At 37.4% G+C, this 22,315-nt stretch overlaps 1 protein-coding gene across 1 annotated transcript in view; it reads right to left on the reverse strand.

Annotated features, from left to right (window-relative positions):
- Nucleotides 1–283: 283 nt before the first annotated feature.
- DOK6 (docking protein 6) overlaps nt 284–22,315 on the reverse strand; it is a 243,745-nt gene continuing 221,713 nt past the window's right edge. The window contains exon 8 of the mRNA XM_030445573.1: nt 284–526. Coding sequence (XP_030301433.1) covers nt 387–526 — 140 coding nt within the window. The 3' untranslated portion in view covers nt 284–386. The remainder of the gene's footprint in view (nt 527–22,315) is intronic.

A 22,315-nucleotide genomic window follows, 5' to 3' on the forward strand; every position in this document is an offset into this window, starting at 1 on the left:
CTGATGGGCCTCCTCCGGTCATGCAGAAACCTTCACACCGACACAGTTTTAAGTTTGTTTTTTTTTCCCCCCACCACTTTCTCACAACGCGAACGCATCCCCCTCCCTCCCCACCCGCCCCCCTACTTTCTGAACGTTATCGACAAAAAAAAAAAAAAAAAAAAAAAAAAAAAAAAAAAAAAGAATAGCAAAATAAATAAATAAAGACTTAGCCTCTGCTTCAGGGAAGCCGCCTCCCCAGGTTCCCGCCTTGGCGGTGACCCGGCTGGAGCTGGTAGGCATCAGTTTTCACGGCAAATGGCGGGTGCGGAGGGGGCTGGTGGCTCCCTGGCCCTGGTGTCAGGCTCCAGGCTTGACTGTCTCTCTCGGATGGCTGCCCCCGGCCGTCATTGCACCAGGCCCGAGCCATAGCTGAAGGTGTAGCTGCTGGCCAGCGAGAGGGACTGCTGGTGCTCCTCACCCTGCTCCGAGGGGTAGCTGGGGAACGTCTGTGCCCGGGACACCTTTGCTGAGCCGAGGCTGTGACCTGCAGAAGAGGAAGGGGGGGGGGGGGAAACATGGACATGGAAGATGTAACTGGGTTTTAATTCAATCTTAATGTAACTGAAGTCTTTTGCTGTGGATGCGGACTTGGACAGGTGGATGTACTGCCAGGATGAGTGGAAAACAAGGATGGCATGTGGGGCTTTGCTGGGGCTGCAGAGGAGAGTTTTGCTTGCATCTGACGGCAGGTGACCAAGGCTCAGCTGAGGCAGAAGATCCTGGACACGACACATGTGCAATTTAGAGGCAGAATGTTTTTGTGTTTAAATTGCAGAATATCACATTCATATGTTTCCTACTCGAATCTCCATTATATCTGTTAGTTAGAGCTGATGAAGAACTAACGCACCTCTTAGTTATCTCAAGTGTTGCTTCAGAGGTGGAAATAATGTCAGCAGTTTCAAAGGGATCTGTCACACAAACAGCGCTTCAGGTATTCACTGCCATTTGAATAGGAAGGCAGTTTGTCAGGTAAACACAGCATTATTGTAACTTCAAAAGGAACTGGAGGTGGGATATAGCCATGGGGCAGAATACTAAGCAGTATTCTAGGAATAGGATGTGCAAGATCCTTCCTCAAACAGGCTTGTGAATCTCATATAAACATAGCTTGTTCACTCACAGTCAGTGAGATGGGAAAGCATACACAAAAAAACATTAAAAAGCCAATCACAGAATCACAGAATTATTGAGGCTGGAAAACACCTCAGAAATCATCAAGTCCTAACACCACCACATGGCTAGACGACGGCACTAAGTGCCACATCCAGCCTTTGATTACACAACTCCAGGGATGGTGACTCCTCCATTTCCCTGGGCAGTCCATTCCAATGTCTGATCACCCTCTCCTTGTGGAAGTGCTTCCTGATATCCAACCTAAACCTCCCCTGGTGCAGGTTCAGGCCATGCCCTCTCCTCCTGTCACTCACTGCCTGGGAGAAGAGCCCGACCCTCACCTGACTACAACCTCCCTTCAGGCAGAGAGTGATAAGGTCCCCCCTGAGTCTCCTCCATGCTCAGCAACCGCATCTCCCTCAGCCTCTCCTTATGACTTTCCCCCAAATCATTCACAGCCTCGTCGCTCTCCTCTGGACCCGCTCCTGCACCTCAATGTCCTTCTTGAAGTGAGGGGCACAGAACTGGACACAGTACCTGAGGTGAGGCCTCACCAGAGCTTAGTAAAAGGGCAAAATTACATCCCCAGTCCTGTTGGCCACACTGTTCCTGACACAAGCCAGGACGCCTTTGGCTTTCTGGGCCACCTGGGCACACTGCTGGCTCATGCTCAACTGGTTGCCAACCAACACTCCCAGGTCCCTCTCTGCTGGGCCACTCTCCCACGGCTCTTCCCCCAGTCTGTAGTGCTGCATTGGGGTTATTGTGGCCAAAGTGTAGTAACAAGAAAATGTAAAGTAACCAAACTCAGAACATGACTCCTATGGTGGCCTGATCCTGTATCAGCTATTTGCCCATCCACTCCATGATATACCTAGTTTCAAGTTACATTTAAAAAAAAAAACCAGTTAACTATGTTAGCATATTTAAATAAATAAATAAAGAATAAAAGAAATAAAGGTTGGAAAATAATGAAATAGTCCAAAAATTCAAAGTTGGGTTAGGACCTCTACTACTTTTCTGAAATTTAAGTTTTTGTTGAGCTTTTTAAAACTTTGGGGTATCATGTACTGGACATTCTAAATTATAATAGATTCTTTTATATGCATTTCTACTAAATACACTATTGTATATACTATATATACTATTTTATACTATTACCTATATAGCTGATCCGCCTTGTGGAGTCAGTGAAGCAGTGTCTACAGTTGTGCTTTAGGTCATCAGTAAAGATTTTGAAAGTAAAGATACGGGAAAAAAAAATGCAGTAAAGAATTTAGGTCCCAAGCTTTCTAAGCATCCTACTCCAGTAGTATTTTTTTGTGTTATATTTGGGTCTTAAAATGTTAAGAGAGAAGAAGATGAATGATGCTTGTGAATTTTGCAGCTCTTAAATACCACAGCTGTTTTCAAGAATACAAAACTAACTTGTCTCTACAGTTCTTCTGAAGTCAGCATAAAAGGAATTTGATTAACACACACTTTCTGGCATAAAGGCACCAGTAGAATTGGGGGAGTTTTTTCCTATGGTTTACGTGTGAATTTTTTTTTTTTTTTTTTTTTTTAACCTGTTCTAGGACAAGACCTTGGTAAGCTAAGCCTACTACATCCTTTATTTAAATTTACTCTCAGGATCATAGAATTCAATGAAACTGCAGTCCAAAGCAATTAGGTATGAATGATTCATCAAGATAATTTAATGTAACCTGGAAAATTACACTAAAATTAGATTTTTCCTGATCTTAATTATGTTGGAAACGGAGGCAGTATACACAAGGACCTTATTTCATGACATGGTGCTTATTTATAACAATTCTTTAGAGGAAAAACCCGATGGTTTCCTAGTAACAGTGGTGACTGATGTACATACAAGCAGATCAATCACAACTTCTAAAAGAAAACTTGCACTACTCAGCTAAATGAAAAGAAAAAAAGAAAAAAGCTGTTAAAGCTCCCTTGCAGCTGCTTATTGGAAAATGCTTCTTTCTATTTTGAATTCAAAATTCAAAATGTTAACCAGAAGGCAGGTGCCAAAACTTTTATTTTCTAAATGAAAAAAAGGTTACATTTTTCTTCTCCAACACAAGAATTCAAGGGACTCTATCATCTGATGTTCTTTGGTTAGAGCACTCATCCTACGCTAAAATTCCTCTCTGCCTGTGGGTAAGGTTTGAAATTACACTTTCTGTAATGCAAAAATCAGTTGATTTTTTTCCTTTTCTGCCTACTGCTGTTCACTGCCCCTCAGTTGTGCCTCTGCAACTTAAAGTTTGCTCTGAAGACTGAAGCACTTCGCTCATCTGGTCTGCAAGAGCCTTACAACTTGTACTGGCTGAGGAGCAGGAACAAGCAGTCAAGGGTAAGAAGTGGCAGGCTTTTTCTCAGCTTTGTTTTGGTACCAGGTAGGAAACAGTGATCTGTGAGTTATATGCAACCAAATGCAGGTCCACCACTGGACTACTCTCTACTGAGATTACTACTGCTCTCTCTTCAACCACATCAAGGGAGGTTGGAGCGAGGAGGGAAAAAGCTTCTTCTCTTTAGTAAACTGTGGAAGGACCAGAGGGGATGGATGGAAGCTGTGCCAGGGGAGGTTTAGGCTGGATGTTAAGAAATATTTTTACACTGAGAGGGCCGTCAGGCATTGGAATGGCCTGACCAGGGCAGTGGTGGAACCACCATCCCTGGAGGCATTTAAAAGGCATTTGGACCTGGTCCTTAGGGACATGGTTTAGTAGCTGACTGTAGTGTTAGTCAAAGGTCGGACTGGATGATCTTGGAGGTCTCTTCCAACCTAAACATTCTGTGATTCATGCATTTTGCTCACTTCTCTGATGCTGGGCCACTTCTGAAACCCTGTGACTAAGCTCTTCTATTAGAAGATCTACCATATAGAAGTGTATATTTTTGCAGTACAATGATTTAAAAATTAATAGAACCAGAGACTCCGGTGTTTCAGCTTCTCTTGGAGGCCTTTTATGTACCTCGTATTAGACAGTCATTAGGGAAAATAAAGAAGCAGACTTTTGCAGCTGCACAGCAAGCTTCCATCTGGGATTTTGCAGCCTCTGAACAGATGACTTTACAAACAAAACAATGTTCTTCTAATGAGGTTTTACTTTTCTAGGTAGCAATAATAAAATTTATTTTTGAAAATAACATTTGGCGTTTCCATTCCCAAGATTATGATTATTAGATTTAAGCCAATTGGATATCTTTATTAGTATTATATTTTGTATATTTGTACTTGGGAGTCCTCTGACATTTCATGAGGAAAAGAGGTCTGTGATTTCTGTAGATATTTCTATAAATGTTGTAGAAAACCAAAAGATGTTATAGAATTAATTTCTATGAATCGGTCAGTACAATCTAAGACCAAATAAAGTTAATCACTTGTTGCAATGTAAAGCAATCTTTTTAGACATATTAATTGGAAAATTCTGTTCACAATAAAAAGAACAGTCTGGTAATTGGTGGAAGAGAGATGATGAGGTTTTCTCTCTAAAGGAAAGTGCAAAGAGGTGGAAAAATCTCAGTTAACAGATGTTTGAGGAGTGAAATGTTAGTAAAAAGGAGGTGTGTTGATTCCTCACACAGTTCTCACTGGATAATAAACACTGCCTTTCAGCCAGAAAAGTTCACAAACCTAGTACCAGCCTCTAATCTAGATTTATGTCCTCCAAGGTCTTTCCCAACAGCAATGAAAACTCATATTTGTGCCAGAGGGGGCCCACAGTTTGTACTGAGGATATGATTTTGGTAGAGGAGCATGTCTTGAGATACGTCTACCAATAATATTCTTTGCAGCATTTTTGCTAAGACACAAGACAAAATGGGAAATGCACTGTAGCTATGTACTGAAAGCCCAGTAGGGAAAATGAAACACTTACTGAAAGAATCTAAATTATTATGACTGCTTCTTTCAGATGGAGGTTTTTATCCTTGAAGAGCTTTTGTTGCAAAGAAAGGGACTTCGTATTTTATTCTGGATAAAGAAAATGTTCCTCAAAAAAACTCTACACAATCTCAAATCAGTTAAGTGGCTATTACTGCATCAAAAAGGATACTTTCACTTAAGAAAGAAAATAAATGATTGCTGTTATCCTATTTATAAATTGATACTGGTTAAAATTCTGCCAACTCTCTGTACTCAATATACAGGGTCTTCTATTGAGCTGTTCATGACAAAGCAGCTTTTCCTCTTTTGCTGTTAGATGATTGGAATAACTAAAGCAAAGTTTCATAGCAGGACAAACTGCTACAAAGCAAAACATCTATTTTGCAGTTGGATTGGAAGGGCATTAACTGGTAGAGCAGTTATTATGCTGTCATTCACAAAGAGATGCAGTGGAAGTGAGCAGATGGAAACTGAAAAATACCATGAACTACATTACAGTATATTGATTTCCATATACTTATTGAAACTGTGGGCCTGTGTCAGTTCCAAATAAAAAAATACATTTTTTCTCCTGAACTTAACTACAGTGGGAATTAAAACCCCAGGGAGAACAGCTAGGGTAGAAGTTTTATTTGTTCCTATAGTAATTTTAGATTTAATTGCATCAAATATTATTTTTCCGAAGGGAAAATTAACATCAGGAAACACATTTTTGAGACATTTTTTCAAGAAAATAGTTTAAGTAGCAAATATTTTAAACAAGTATCACATAACTAAAACTAATTTATTGACTAAAGGTCAGGTTTGCGTAATTCTAGCTGTGTGATTCCAGAGAGTGTTTTTAAATACTTGCTTTCCTATTAAATTTAAACTCTGTATTACCCATTTAGGCTATCAGAAGCTCATGTAGCTCCTGTGGTGGAAATAGAACAATGCTGACTACATCTTTCCCAAAGATGAATCACAGAATCATAGAATGGTTTGGGTTAGAAGGGACCTTAAAGACCATCCAGTTCCAACCACCCTGCATGGTTAGGACACCTCCCCCTAAATGTCTAACTTCTTCCACTTTAAACCCTCTATCCCTTGTCCTCTTGCTCCAGCCACTTGGAAAGGTCCCTCTCCAGCTTGCTTACAAAGCCCCTCTAGGTATTGGAAAGCTGCCAGAAGGTCTCCCTAGAGCCTTCTCTTCTCCAGGCTGAACGACCCCAACTCCCTCAGGAAAGAATTGCTCCAGTCCACTGATCATTGTGGCTCTCCTCTGGACTGAGTCCAAAAGCTTCATGTCCTTCGGGAGTTGGGGGCTCTAGAACTAGGCACAATATGCCAGATGGGGTCTCACGAGAGCAGAACAGAGGGGGAGAATCACCTTCCTCATCTTCCTAACCATGCTTCTTTTGATGCAGCCCAGGATATGTTTGTCTTTCTGGAATGTCATTGCATCTTGCTGGTTCATCAACAAACACCCCTAGGTCGTTTTTCTCAGGACTGCTCTCAATCCATTATTTACCCAATTTGTATTTGTTCTTGGGATTGCCCAACCCAGGTGCAGGACTTCAGTCTTGGCCTTATTAAACTTCTTGAGCTTGGCATGGGCCCACCTTTCAAGACTGCCAAGGTCCCTCTGGATTGCCTCTCTTTCTTTCAGTGTGTCAACAACATCACACAGCTTGGTCCCTTGTCCTCCATTCTAAACCGATTGATCTTTGTTCATAGGGGATCTTTTCTAGTAGTACAACTTTTTATTCTTAGTACAAGCTTTCTACACCTCTGTGTGTTTATAAAGGGAAGGGATGTACATAAACATCTGCTACCTAACACCTCCATCTACAAGACTGAAAAGAAAGTAAGTCCCTTGCTAACATCTCATGTTACCTATTGGTCTTTTCCCTTTCTGCCTGCATTCCTGCAGCCAAAATATAACACATGTTTGGAAAAAGTAATCTAATTTAAATATTACATCTCTTGGACATATGCTACTCTATTTTTAATAAAGAATCCTATGCCTGTATGCCTGATCTACAAGGAAATTAACTGAATGACAGTATCTGACCAGAGTAGCATTTTGTTTTAGTTCTGTGGTCTGAGCCGACAGGCAGCTAAAGACAGTGGTCCTTACAGAACCTAATTGATTTAATCTTTGTATCTTTTAATGCTTGTACTAATGTTCCAATATGAAACCAGCCTCTGCTTTCCCTTTGTTCTGAGTCCAGCTCCTTAACTATGCCAACACAGCTGAAGGAGAAATAATCATGTTCTACTTAACAGAAAATTAGACTAAGGTCCAACTGTGCTTGAAAAGAAACAGAATTTTCCAAATTAAAACTCTCAGAAAAAAGGGTTTCTGAGTTTGGTTTCACGGATTCTGCAGAAGTGATATTTAAAATTTTTAGTTTATCCATTTTAAAGTATCTGTCAAGGAATGCTGATCTGCTGTAACTCTGCACTGAACAACCACTTGGCATGAAGTAATTCCAGAGCCATCTTCCAACCCAAAGTATTCTGTCATATGATACAATACTTTGTTTTACTTATTTTAATTTATTATTTATTTCTTATTTTTATCTTATACTTTATTTTTAGCCATTTTACTTTGTGAGACAGAACAAATTTTTGGGCAAGAGCAAACAGCTAAGGAAAGCTCAAGTAAGGATTATTTTACTATGCTTAGTTTTGCCTTGTGGGGAAGTAACAAGGCAGCAAAAGGAAACACTTGAAAAATTACCCTGTTCTTCGAAAACTGAAACGTGGGAAGAATACATATGAAGTGATAAAATTAACAAATGTGAAAAGAAGATAAAAATATGCAGATTTAGTTAACCTTTGTCTCAAGTAATGATTTTGTGCTGTATTTAAACAGATAAAGCTAGACAATTTGCTGTCTTTTGACTCCTACATAGAGCAGAAAGTCACTATGAGAGTCAACTAATTGTTGATCTCTGTGCATAGATCTCTAATATAATTTTCTTTTATATTATTGAAGATTACATCTACCACAGTAATTTAAAATAGGTAGATATGTATTCAATGTTATAATCTTAGTTTATCAAAGTTATCTCACCGTTCACTCTGCACATCCTCAAAATGTTGGGTTGGTTTTTTTTTTTCTGTTTTTATCACAGCCAAAATAAATGCCCAGTCAAACCATGGATCTTATTAGATAACTTATTAAAAAAGACAAGTCTATAAACCTGTTACTGAATTAGCACGAAGAATCTTATTAAAAAACGCAATGCAAAAATGCAAATGTATGCACTGCATATCACTTTGATGATATGGAATACCTCAGTCTTAATATTTATTGCATTTCAAATCCTGTTGAAGTTTCCCCTTGGATACACTGTTCCACAAAACAATATACAGGCCTCGTGTAAGTGAAATAGTGAATTTCTAATTTCTTATTAGGGTATCTAAAGCTAAATGAAGATCAAAGCCACCTACATTGACAAAAATTGTATAAAGTGGAGAGAGTATACTACTTTTGAAAATGGAGGCTGACTGATTAGTACTGTTCAATCTTGTTGCTGTTATAATTCTGCTATTTCCTGGCTGCGTGGTATTTTCATTACAAATACTCCATTCACAAAGATTTATAACAGGCCTATAAAAATATATGCCATAAAATGAAATTCAGCACATGAAGTCTGAAGTCAGACAGCAAATTTGGTCTGGCAGGATGGAGGGAATATGTTTTCCACCACATTTTTATGTCAATAAAATACAGCTTTCAGTGGAAAAAAAATGAAAAAGAAAAAAATTGGCAGGTGCTAGAGTTTACATTGTTTGATGCAGGAAAAGCTGGGGAAAAAGGATTTATACCACTCCAGATGGGTACCTATTCCACAAGTCCTAATTTTAAGAAATGTTACCATATAAGTATAATGTGAAAACTAAGCAGATGAACTATAAAGTCTAACACATTCAGGGTGAGTGTGGTGACACAGCTGAGCCTTTCCTTTAGCACTTTCTTTGCACACCTTAGAGAAAGGGAAAGAGGGAGATGAAATATGACAAATTAACCCTCACCAAAACCAACCAAGCAACCAAAAAGGGCAAACCCAAATCCAGACCATGCTTTATGACTGATTTGCTTTCACTGTGCAGTCAGATGTGCTCCATTTCTGGGGTGTTCAAAGAAAAGGGAGGAGTGCCTGGCTGTTGAAAATGGTTGTGAGGGGTAACTGCATCACCCCTTTTACACTCAGCTGTGTTTTAGGTATCCTCAGCAAATTGTTGCATTACAGCCTCAGTCCTGTTTGAGCTTTGTGAGTGCACGAAACCAGCAATAGTCATAATCTCCTTCAATCACATACTTCGGCCTCTCAGAGTTGTCCCATTACTATGCTTCCCTATAAGTACTGAAGGACAAAACGTTCAAACTGTAAGCTCCAAACTTGTCCATCCAAGCTGTAAGGTCTTTTCAAGACAGGGCTTTGGAAGACATCTTTCATCCCAGGAATGCTGTATTTATGGGGTAAAATGGGGAATTATTCTTGCTTATGTGCATGAGCTGTGAAGGGGAAGAGGAAAGTAGTTCATGTGAGGTAAAAACGTGGTCCCTAACTTAATGAAATTATTTACTTCAACCTACTAAAGATGTTCTATCATTTTTTTTCCCCTGTCACCAATGAACAAAATTCAAAGAGGATAATAGATGTTACATTAATATACGCAGGAATGAAACACAGTTTTTAGAACCTTTCAAAACTTGTTCTATTTTTTTTTTTACCCATGCATTGAAAGCATCTGTGAAACCATTTGTTATTCAGATTTAAGCTTTCTATGAAATAACCTACTATGAAACAGTCCTTGGGAATATTCTTTAGAGGGCCTTACTGTTATTTCAAGCTACAACTAGATAGTAATAGTATGCCATATAGAAGAGAAAATTTTGCATCAGCTGATAATTAGCTCTCTGGCAGTTATTAAGAAGCTTCATCAAATGCTTGAGACAAAAAGAGGCACCTCTCCAGAAGTTCTAAGGAGGAAAGGACAAAATTTTTTCCTTTAAAAAATTTTTTTTTAACTACAATTTGAAATTATAGTCTTGTCTTAAACCTAATTAATAAGACATGATAATTCAGACATTTAATCTAAAATGTAAGGTTTTTTGACTTTCTTTAAAGTAGATTTCTTTCACTACACCTGTTTAGAACAATTTAAAAGGATAGACTGAATTACTGAAAAACTATAACTACAAATTTAGGAATGCTAAAATAATAAAGAAAAAACTGCACTAAAATAATACAAACCACACTAAAATAATAAAGACAGTTGTTAATGCAGTCATTAAACATATGTGTAAATTAAAGATGCTTCTTAGACTGGTGCTGATCCAGTGAAAGCATGATAATAGCTAATTACAAAGTTAGAAAAGTATCACACAGATAGTTTTCTCTTTTGGTGGAATTATAGGAAAAGTGTGTTAAAAACTCTCACATTTTCACTTTCTCTCTTTCCTTTGCAGACAAAATGCACTTCTGAAGTCAAAAACCAGCAAAGTTTTGAAAAGGAGCAATAAACCAAATAAACTCATACATACATAAGCATCTTTCAGCTTAAATGATAGTATAGGTATGTGTTTAATATCTGTTTTTAAGATGAAGTTGTAAAGCTCCGCCAGAAAAAGTAATCATAGATTTTCCAGTAGGGAATTTTGAAGACTACCAATATGCTATTGTAATTTAGTATTTCTTAGTGCTTAATATTGTTTACTATTTTAGAGTTGAAACTTAAGCTGAGATTGAAGAGATTGACTAGAAGTAACTAGTACTTCCAATATTTCTAAAATTTTTGTTCATATTTTGGATATTTCTAAACCATTATTCCATCTGTCTCTATCTGACTTACTGAATATTTTCTGAAAAATAACTATGCTTCCTTTATTTTTTTACATGATTAGTTCAGATTTCTCACATTATTCAGGATAACCCAGGCAAGATTCATCAAAACATATATAAAAACTCTTCTCTGTTTAAAATATCTCTAGGCTCAAACACAAAGACAAGTTACATGGTATAACAATTAATTGTTAATAGCAGAATTTGAATCTGTATGATAAAACTGATGTAACTTGAGAGAGCTACATCCTAAGCTAGCTCAGCAGGCTTAATGCTAATTGTTGACATGGGAACAGTGACCAGTTCCAGCCAGTGTTATTAACTGGAGATCTTTCCATCTCCATGCTCTGTTCAGTGTAGAGACCGAGAATTAGTTTGTTTTTTTTCTACTAATAAAGATTACACTATATTTTTTCAAGTTAGTTTAGTTGCGGCAATTAATCACTCCCCTTTCTACTCTTCAGTTAGCTAAGTATTCTCTAGAGATAATAGTGACACACATTGACATGAACTGGAAATTTAATTCTGAGTTTGAGAAATTCTCTATTAGGAATCTATATAAACATAATTTTGGGGACAGGCACAAGATCTCCTGCACCTTTCTGTGCATTCTTCTGAGGCACTTGGTAGAAGCCACTGCAAGTGGCAGAACACTTCATCAGATGGACATAGGTCTAAAGCCATCAGGAAAGTTCCAAGGTTCTTTCCCAAAGCTTTGCTTCTGAGCAGCCACCAAAGGTGCTGGGAACAAAGGAAAGGTTTATGTCTGTATTGAACATAATAGAACTTTGAGTTCTTTTTTCCTGGCAAGGATGACACATATAAAATATGTGGAGATGAGGCAGTTCACAGAGGGTAAACAAATTATTTTCCGCTGTAATTTATTTTCTAAAGTAAAGAAGTGCATTGATTTTAGATTATATACGTTTAATTGGAATAAAGCATTGCAATGAAGCATTCAGGAAAGTTAATCCATTTTGCATGATTCTGTAAATAATTTCTTCTAGCTGTAGAAGTCTTCAATTACTCACTAGGAAATAAAAAAACAATGGCTATAATTCACCGAGGGCTGCAAATAATGTTATTTTGCCTTTTTTTTCCCTGAAAGGGAATTCACTATGATTCAGTGTGAACCAAGCTGTGCCATTTGCCTCAGACTTGTGTAAAACTAGAGGAAATGCATAGAGGTAAATCTTGGAAAGGTGTGCCAAATGCTTGAACTGCCTATGCCTGAAGATGGGAGGAGTCCCTTTTTCTTTACTCTTCTGGATTACATAAGAAACAGGTTAAGCACAAACACCTTTCTTCACTCAAATAACAGGGTAATAAATAAAGATAAAAAACCCAACAATAATAATAAGATACACTGGAAACTACCACCCACATGTCTCCTCTATGGAAATTTACTATTCAAACTCTGAATATCCTGCCCCATGCTTTCCATGTTTTGCCTTTTCTGTTCCTCGCCTCACTGAGGTTTTTTTTTTTTAGGTTTTTTTGCTGATATTCCTTTTGTGGCCACTCAAATCTCAGAAGCTGTAAAAGCAGCACATCAGCAGTCCCTTCAGCAGCTTTTCTTAAGCCCATCTGCTAGGAACAGAGCCCTGACAAACCCCAGCCCATTCTGGCAAATCAAGTGGCCCATCTGCTGAATCAAGACTGGTAGAGAACTACCAGCTCTTAAGTGACATTCATTCTGCCCTCTCTCACTGCATATTAAGTGTAACTAAAGCAAACCAGGGAATGAAAACCAAGTGCTTATAGAACAAGGAAATAACCAGCAACAGAATTCAGAACATTCTATATACTAAGTAATTGCACTTCGTACAAACATTTTGAGAAAAAAGTGTCTTACATTAAATAAAGGTGATTTTGATGGTGATTGATGGTGATTTTGCTATTGGCTTTAACTGGAAAAGAGCTGTAATGCAGATGTTGAATTCATTATGAGTGTCTGTAGTCATAGTATACAGGTAACAGATGACAAGTTTAACAAAGATGAGGCTTACAGGGTGGTTGAATATTAAAGATACTGGGTTTGGGTAGGAGTTTAGCTAAGAAGAGCAAGATGGATGGCATGAAGCCTTCAGCAGTAGAAGGGAAAGAAAAGTAACATAAAGGACCCACTTAATAATTTCTGAATGAACTCTGGGGAATTTCTTGTGTATGGTTAGACCACTCAGTACTCCAGTAATTTTCAGCTTTCCTGCTCAGAATACACTGGGACAAAAAAGAGACTGCAATCAGCTTTGCCTCCTGCCAGAGCAATTTGCCTCTTTTTGTGCTATTTCTACTCCCAATGCCTAATATACCAAGACAGTCTGTGACATATAAGAATACAATATGAGATGGTATTCTTGAGTTACAGGACTACTTCTTGAAAAACACTGGAAAAATTATTAACTTGCACAGAAATTTGCAGGTTTATCACTACAGTCTAAAAGGAGGGAAATAAATAATAGAAAAAAAGTAGCTTTTAGGCAGGACAAAAAAGGGAATGTAAGGAGGTGGATATTAGCTGTGATTTAAAAGGAATTTAAAGTACAACTTTAGCAGAAGTGACTCTAGATATGCTGTATCTAATGAAACACAATGACGTACTTTTACATTAAGGCAAAATGTCAGGTTGAAAACAGTGCTGTACAAAGTACTGGGCTCCAGGTTCAAATATAAAGCCGAAGTAAATTAAACATATATATCGTCTACTTTAAGAGTATGCTGAGGGTAATTTTAAGGGGAAAAATTACTACAAATACCTAAAAAAGCAATTTCATAAAATAAAGAGGGAAGCAAATTACTTCTTCCAGTTATTTTCAGCTTATGTCTTTATAGCTTCCTCCTCCCTGGAGACATAATAATTAAACCCCAGTAATTTTGAGGACTTGTGCTCATTACTTCTTGAACAATAAAACACTACTGAGGAGCTCTTATCAGAGTCCTGAAACTGAGGTGTGAGATAGCTCTCATTGAACAGGTATACTATTAACAATAAAATACAAATAATTTATAACAAAAGAAGAACAAGAACTAAATTCTTTAATGTTAATAGTTCACAGCAGTGATAATTATATGATCCTGATTACTCAGGACAATGATTCTGTGTTATCAATTCACTGTATTTATATCCCATAGATATAAACTTGCAATTAAAATAATTTTCTTTATGTACTCTTGCAGATGCAGACAGGAACACTACAAAGGCAGAGGAAGGAATTTTGTATCTTTTTTTGAGACATCTCTCACAAGATAAGCTCTTTGCATTCTTTTAAGATTTTATATTTTCTTCATAAATGTGAGAATGGAATATAGGTAATAGTTAATTCTAGTTTTTTTATTTATGATGAATATTAAACAAAACAGAGGAAAGGGGCTTTAAAATAGCTCAGAAACAGATGTGCTAGCTCAATATGTCAGCCAGTGAATACTCAGCATAACAATCCTTAGCTTTATAAATTCACTTTGAAAGGCAAAACAAAATTAAACAAACATCTATGATTTTTGAAAGAACTTCATGAGAACAATCATATGCTAAAAAAGGAACTTTTCTGGGATGTAGAATCTGTCCTGTCCATTTGCTTTAGAGGATAATCAGGAACAGAATTTAAAATACAACTGGGGAGCTATCTCAATTTTAGAAGACATTCAGACCTGCTGCTGAAGGCTTTCAAGCCATATGCTTTGCTCCAATAAATGTGTGTTTCAGAGGATAACCAGGGATTTCAGTAGAGGCAATGAGAAAGAGTTCTAAGTCTTTGGTAGAATGTCTGAGCAGCAATTTAGAAAACTGGACTGCCATGATACCTTCAAAATAACCCTATCACTAATAAAGTATTAATTTAAGAGCAAAAATAAGGAAAGAGTATCAGCAAGGACAACATTGTTAAATGTAGTGTTACTGCTTCTACCAGCTAGCTCTTATTCTTCTTCATTTATAAATTGTTTTTCTTGAAAAAGCAGAAGAGATGTGTCACAATTATCTTGAATTTCCTTCCCCCTGTAGCAAAGGAATGTAATTTTAAATGAAAACTCTATACAGCACATGGGTTTTTTTACTTTTTGCCTACTTGATTCATTAGTAGAGAAAAATGTGCTGTGTGTGCTTGGAGGACAGCACTTTTGCAAGAGCTAAGGTAGAGGAAAAGGAGGCATTATCTTAATATTTGAAGTAAATAAAGGATGGAAATAGAATTACTAAAATTTAAGAACAGAGGCACTATCTGAAGTAAAGCAATTCTTTCCTTCCTCAAAATAATAAAAGGTAGCATTACTGTTCATTTTAGATGATAAACTACATATTTACATACTCAGAGCTTGGATGAAATGGAGTTACTTTGCCCCTTTTGCCATGCATGCATATGTCTTTGCTTATTTTTGAGAAACCTGTTAAATTCTTAGACTTCAACAGAATTCCAATATATATGTCTGCTCTGATAAATGAGACACAGCTCCCACTATGGAACTTGTCTTTTGCTCACCTTAATAAGAACTGAAAAACCAATCAATGATAAATGACCAAACCAGACATAGTTGATTTTAAATTTTGGAGAAATAATATTTTTAATATTAAGCTAAAAATATTGTTTTTCATCCCCTGCCAATATTCCCAGATCATTCAAATACTGTCAGGTAATAGATGAAAGAAAACTATTTCTGATGAGATGTTCATATATAACTGAATTTTCCTGAGAACTGTACATCTATTACCATATTTTCTTAACTTGTTTTAACTTTATCAGTTAAACCATGCAGAAGCATTTTCCATTATGCATTACAGACTGATCTGCAGAAAATTTATAATTTAATAACATGACTTTTAAAATATTCCAGTAGATTTTTAATGATTTTAATTTTTAATATTCACGTTTTTCGTCACAGGCTTTATTCATGTTAGATTTATTTCATATATCCAGATTACATCTCAGGAAATCCCCCTTCCCCCCCCCTTATTCTCTGTGTTCCACAAGCACCCATACCTTTAAAAGAGGACTTGATAAAAAAAGGACATGTAGTAAATATTACTAAGGGAAATGAAGAGAACTACATGAAAGTCTAGCAAGGTTTAACACACTATTAACCAGTTTTATCAGATGTCTCTTTCTGGGCTCCTTTCTCTGTTTGCCTCTCTTCTAAACTCCAAATGAATCCATTCTTTAGAACTGGTGCTTTATCTGCTGGAAAACAACTGCTGCTTAAAAAGATTTGAATATCTTAACTTCATTCATCACAGCTGCTGTCATGTCAAAGCACTTAACAGAAGGTTCTACTGTCAGATGAGAAGCTAGCACACCTGCTGAAAACTGTGAATATCAATTAGCTGTATTACAATGCAATTTTTTTTCATGCACCAGGAAAGTGTATCACTCGAATGTAAAGCATCTGGGTGAGGATGTCCTGGTCCCACCTGAAAACCAGAATTTTTTTTGCCCAAACTTTCTGAGCACAACAATAGCATATTATATTTTAAATTCTGTTGTGCCTTTGACTGACTGGGTTTTGCTGAGAAATAATTAGCCAAACAAAATCTCGGTTCTGGTTGAAACATTCTCAGTGTGATGGATTGTCTTTTCTTCCACCAACAAGGCACCACGGATGTGGAGTGCAGTTTTTTGTGCACCCAGGCATCCCTCTGATCTCCAGCACTGCTCCATTTATCAGCTGCAGCCCTGCAATCCCACCTCCTTCGGAAGGTTTGCTCCCAAACTCCATAGAAATGATTTGTGGGTTTTCAAAGCAAAGGCTGATTCAGGACCTGCCCCCCTCCATTCCCCACTGAAGGCTCATAGCTTGATTTTGTAGCACACCTTGCTGTAGTCACACCTGGGTACCCTCTGTGCACTGGGATCTGCCACTTCCAGCATGAAAGCCAAGTGAGAGGCCAACAGCATAAAACCCTTTCAGCCTAATTCTGTGATTGGGATTCCAGCTACAGCCTCCCAAAGCAGACAGTTTTCCTTACACTGTCTGCTGCTCAGACAATTGGTGTGACATTCAATTTCTCCCTTCAGTGGGAGAAGACACTCAGGCAGAAAGGTTCCTATTCCAGCATGTGCCACCAGCCCTGAGTAAAAGGGCAATTATGTCTCATGGTTCAGGTGCTGACGCCTTTTCCAGGGTGGTCAAGAGTGTCCATCCCCTGCTCCATCACTGCTGAAAATGAGGCATGACGGAAAAAGAGAGGGAATGTGCTTCCTGAAAATTTCTGCTGTCAGGTAGCTGTATACATATAAAACCTGCCAGTCACAAAATTGGCTATGATGCCTGTGCCATTTCTCCCCCTGCCAAAATCTGATGTCTAGGCAGAATTACGTGCCTGGCATATGACACGTGGGTTTAAATATTCCAGAAAAACCTGATGTGTCTGTGGATTAACACTGATCTTCTAGATTAAAAGCTGTAGCTCATTTTGACGTTTCTCCCTATTTCACACTGCTCTTTGTTAGTCCTTCAGGAATGGGACAGCTTACATCACTGCAGTTGAGTTTCATATACTGGTTTATATCCTGAATTTCTGAGAGCTGACATCTCTATTTCACTTTAGAAATCTCTGTCTTCAACTGCACTGCAAGGGCCTACCAAAATTCTGTAGACACTGTTATAATATTGGCCATAGCATTAGCAAACATTGTAACCTTATATTTCAGTAATGAGAATACTTTTGGATATGCAACAGGAGGAGTATGATTTTTGAAGAACTCATTGACTCCAAGAGACAAAAGACTGTATCTCTGACAGGACAACAGATTCTACACTGGTAGGAAACGTATTTTATAATCAGTGTTAACATTATACAGACTGCACCATTTAAGGAGTTCACTTGTTCTAACACACATGTTCAGAAATATTGTTCCATCTGAGTATTTTTACAGGCAAGATATCATAAGAGCAATGTAAATAACTAAGTAAATAATAAGCAACAGTTAAAGATTATCAGCTTTGTGGTTAAGCTACTGCAGAATGGTCTTTGAACAAATCACACACAACTTTCTTCAAACAAATAAACAAAAGAGCCACTAAGGAAACAGTTTCCCCCTGTAAGCCATTATAAAATGTACAATCAAAGACAAGGTACATTCACCAGAGGACAACCTAGCACTTTGCAGCATGAAAAAGGTTCTGTTCTATAAATATTCATTTAAAGGCAAGCCAGGTACAGTCAGGTTCTCCAGAGCTCATAAACAGAACAGCAACAAACATGGCAAAGTTATTTCCAAGTGAAACAAATTGAGCTTCTTAGAATAAAAGGAGAGACCAATAGGAAATGCCTTTGAGGTTTAAAACAGCATAGCAGCATTTAAAGCCTTTATTTCTTTATTGTTGCAGATATCTGTAATAACAGATGGCTACAAAAAGATGTGCTTCCATTTAGGCTTCTGCTGCACTGTATTTATGAGAGTGTACAGTCACAAGACATATGCCACCTGGTTTTGAGCTGTGATTCATTCAGCTGCAGCAGCTCTATTAGGTGAAAATCCTTAGCAACATTGAGGAAGCTGCTGGAAGTTCATAGGAATAAATTCCTGCAGTTTGAAGCAATCTAACCTCTTTCAGTAAGAATAACCATACTTCATACTCTGTCCAGGAGAAAAAATAAGGAGGAAGAGTAAGTGGGTTTTCTAGATCTAGGACTATTTCTAGCCTGGTATTTGATTGTCATTGACAAAGACCAAGGAATAAATTTCACAACCCAAATGAGTAATGAGAAGAACTTTGTTCATGAAAACTAGTTCTGAATTCTCATTTCAAACTGCAGATTGAATGCATGATCCATGAAAGTTACTTATTCTCTTCGGCAAAAATATATGTGGCTAGGTACGTTTATAGCTGTGTATCTTTTTGTATATAAAAGAGCCATAAGGGCATTTCAAAGAGATGCTGTCTTTCTCCTTTCAGCTATAGTTTTTGAATGATGCCTTGTGGAACACCCTAGTTTTGTTAAAAGTCCTTCTGGAAAAGCGTGGAAGATGAATCAAAGATTTCTGCTGACTTTAATACACATTGACACAGGGACTGACTGCATATTTTCTAAGGGCCAAAGCACAGACACTCACATGTGGGAGCTGCAAGATTTGTTCTGTATGTATATAACCACACTGCTGACAGAGAGGGGGAAGTGACCTGTCATGAGTTTCAGTGCAAACTGCCAACTAGGCTCTTCTCTCTCTTGTTCAACATTCCTCATGGTGAATACTGTGGGCACAGTCAAACTATGAGTTTAAAAGCATATAATGTAGGGAGGCAAAAAAAAAAAAAAATTCACATACTAATGAGCCCACTTGAGATCAGTTTAAATTTTATGACACATTTAGGCTAATGTGGGAATTCATCTGTCTATTCTATATACCTAGGGCTCCAGAGACAAAAAAGCAAACTACTGGGGAAAAAATAGCAAGCCAGAAGGCTAAACTGTAATTTAAAAATATCCTTTATTTATCAAAGAGTGAGGAACCACTGTCATCCTTCCAGTGAAACAACTAGAAATTCAAGTAATTTTTTTCTTTTATCCCTGGTTGATTCATTATGGTCAATTTCCTCAGTCTTGCAAAAGATTTTTGTGTAATGCAACTCTGAAGCTGGATGAATCACAGCTTGAAAGTGGGAAGAAGTATACATATGTTTCTGACCATTGTTAAATGTACTTGACCAGCTTCTGAAGTGAAGAATGTTCTCACGTCAAAAGACTTCAAAATGTACTTCTTTAAGCGCCTAGTTTGCAAGAAAGCTGTGAATAGAGTTTTGAAACTCAGCAAATATATCTTTAGCCATTCTAAAAAATTTTAATTGCAATAATATTACATTACAGAATTGTAGGTGTATATGTATTATGATGCAGTATGTTGCTTATGTTATATCCAGAGCATAAGACAAGATTTAGGGTCAGAACTTTGCACTTTTTCCTAGATACATCATACAAGTCATAAATGTGCAAGGAATTAAATAATAAATTCCAAAGTGAAGTATAGATACTATAAAATGGTTGTGTGCTTATACAGGAGTTCTTGAATATTTCACCAGTTTTCTCTATGACCTAGAAAAAGCTCAAAGAAGCTTCAATGAAGAATATAGAATAGATATACTAATAATGGTCACCTCTCTTTAAATTTAGGAAGACTTAAAAATTATCTTTCAGCCCCCCAGCTGAAATTTCAGTCTTTTCAAGTTTTTGTTAGTTTGCTCAGAATTCCAACAAATACAAAAGCCACTTCAGATATATATCAGACTGCTGTCTTCTGCAGGAATCTTCACTTAAAAAAATAAGGAGAAATGTATTTGACACAACCCACCAAATGGAAGAGAATACATTTATCCAGTCAAATAGCACACATTTAGATTACTAATGTAGGGGCAGAAGCTTGCCTGTATAACAACAGTATCAGCTGGACTCGGTGCTACCTTCCCATGAGGGATGGGACAGGGAGAAGGACACATCCGGAATAATTCTGGGAATTCCATAGGGAAAAAAAATGTACAGTTTGAAGAAAAGTTGTACACATCTGTGCTAAATCTAAGCTCTTGCTGTACACTGTCACAGCTGGTGGCTGCCCAGGGATCCAATTCAAAAGAGATTCCCTTGGTGCAGAAATGTAACAAAACAGAGAATCTCACTCTTTCCCCATGGTACCTGCCAGCTGAGGAAGAGACAGCGTGCTGTTTTCAGGATGCTACAACACAAAGGGCCATTTTCCTACCAAGATAAGCAGCGAACACACTCAAAGACTTGTAAACATGCAAAATAGAAGATTTGCCATTACTCATGTAGTAATTTCCACGATGCTGACCATTGCCTTGGCACAGCATGGCACTATGGAAGACAAAAGGCTTGGGGTGTCCTTTACTTCTGTGCTCCCCCCCAGTCCCAAATCATCACTTCTGGTGCTGTTAAATTTACCAGACTTCACTTGCACAAACTGAAATTGTACTGGAGACAGTTTCTTGTTCTAGGATTATATTTAAAGGCAGCAGATTCTCTGCCCTGAGTCCTGCTTATGTCAAGGGCACTTTCAGGTCCTCATGTTTGTGTATTGCAGTAAGCATCAGATCTTAAACCCCTGGCTCTGAAGTCACACAATGTTTAGTTAGGCACATAAAAAAGTTAAAGGCCTTTGAAAATGTTCTTCTTTGTCACAAGGCACAGTATTCCAATTTGAAATGTGTTTATGTATTTAGGTTGCATTCTCTCATCCAGACATATGCAGGTTTATCCATCATGTACACCTCCAAAAAGAAGTTAAAAAGTCTGAGAATGTATTTAATAAAAAGGATACTTAAAGCCACCATTTAAAAATATTAATATGGGTGATAATTTGCCCATATGATAAAAGATATTGCATAAAATTAGAGATTTACAGCATCATAATACATATTTTTACTCTGTTCTTAGCCAAGCAAGAAGAAAAATTAGGATGAGTTGAATAATGGAAAGTACTGAATGGAAGTCAGATGTGTGTCCTGTCCCCTGCAGCCCCCTGCCTACTTTGGCTGAGGAGAACACTGAACCAGAAGCACTGTATGGCCATACATACAAGAAAGTGATAAAATTTAGCAGTGTGAGAATGAAACAAAGCACCAATTTAACAACTTGTGACAATTTCACAACAATTAGAAGAAGGGATGTCATGCAAAGAAATGAAAATTATAATTTTTATGCTCTTTTTTTCCCCCCCCTCCGAAATTAAATCGAAATATAGACTGACATTTGGATTTTGATTCACAGTCTTTAGAAGAAGTCAAATTTTAAACTTCTAAAAGTTTCACCAAAAAAAAAAAAAAAAAAAAAAAAGATGCTGCCATACTGGTGTTATGCTAAAATTATGGAAAAGGAGCCCAGCACAGTAGGTTTAATATTGCTAAGGAAATAGAAGTTCTTCCACTGTCAGGGCGACATGCAAAGCTACGATAAGCCTGCTCTAAAAAATGCCTACTTTCATCTTAAAATGCATAGTAAATAATTTCTCCTGGAAAAAGATATTTGTGCTGCCCTAAATATAATCATAGTGTAAAAAAAGATGAAAAAAATTATAAAGATATACATTGGAAAGTTCTTCTGAATAATAAAAATACATACAGTCATGAAACACAGCCTTTATCTGTGGATACTCAATAACTGAACAGCCTGCATGGAATTTTCTTAGCACGGTACAGCTAATAACTGTGCTCCTCTGTCACAATGTTTTAGTGAGTATAGCTCAACTTCTCTTATCAAATACATTATCTTTCTGCTAAAGTATTCCTTTGAAGCTATCCCTTCTTACTGGGAAGGGGTTCAGAGCTTGGGCAGACAGAAAATATGATTATGTGCAGTCAAATGCAGCATACAAAGCATTTTTCAGCATCCTAGGTAGAACAATTGAATCAGGCTTATGAAGGAGTCCAACTAACTTAACAACTTCTAATATTGAATAGAAGTTGCACAAGTTTCTGC

The sequence above is a fragment of the Calypte anna genome, chromosome 2, assembly GCF_003957555.1.
Source record: "Calypte anna isolate BGI_N300 chromosome 2, bCalAnn1_v1.p, whole genome shotgun sequence".
Classification (NCBI taxonomy): Eukaryota; Metazoa; Chordata; class Aves; order Apodiformes; family Trochilidae; genus Calypte; species Calypte anna.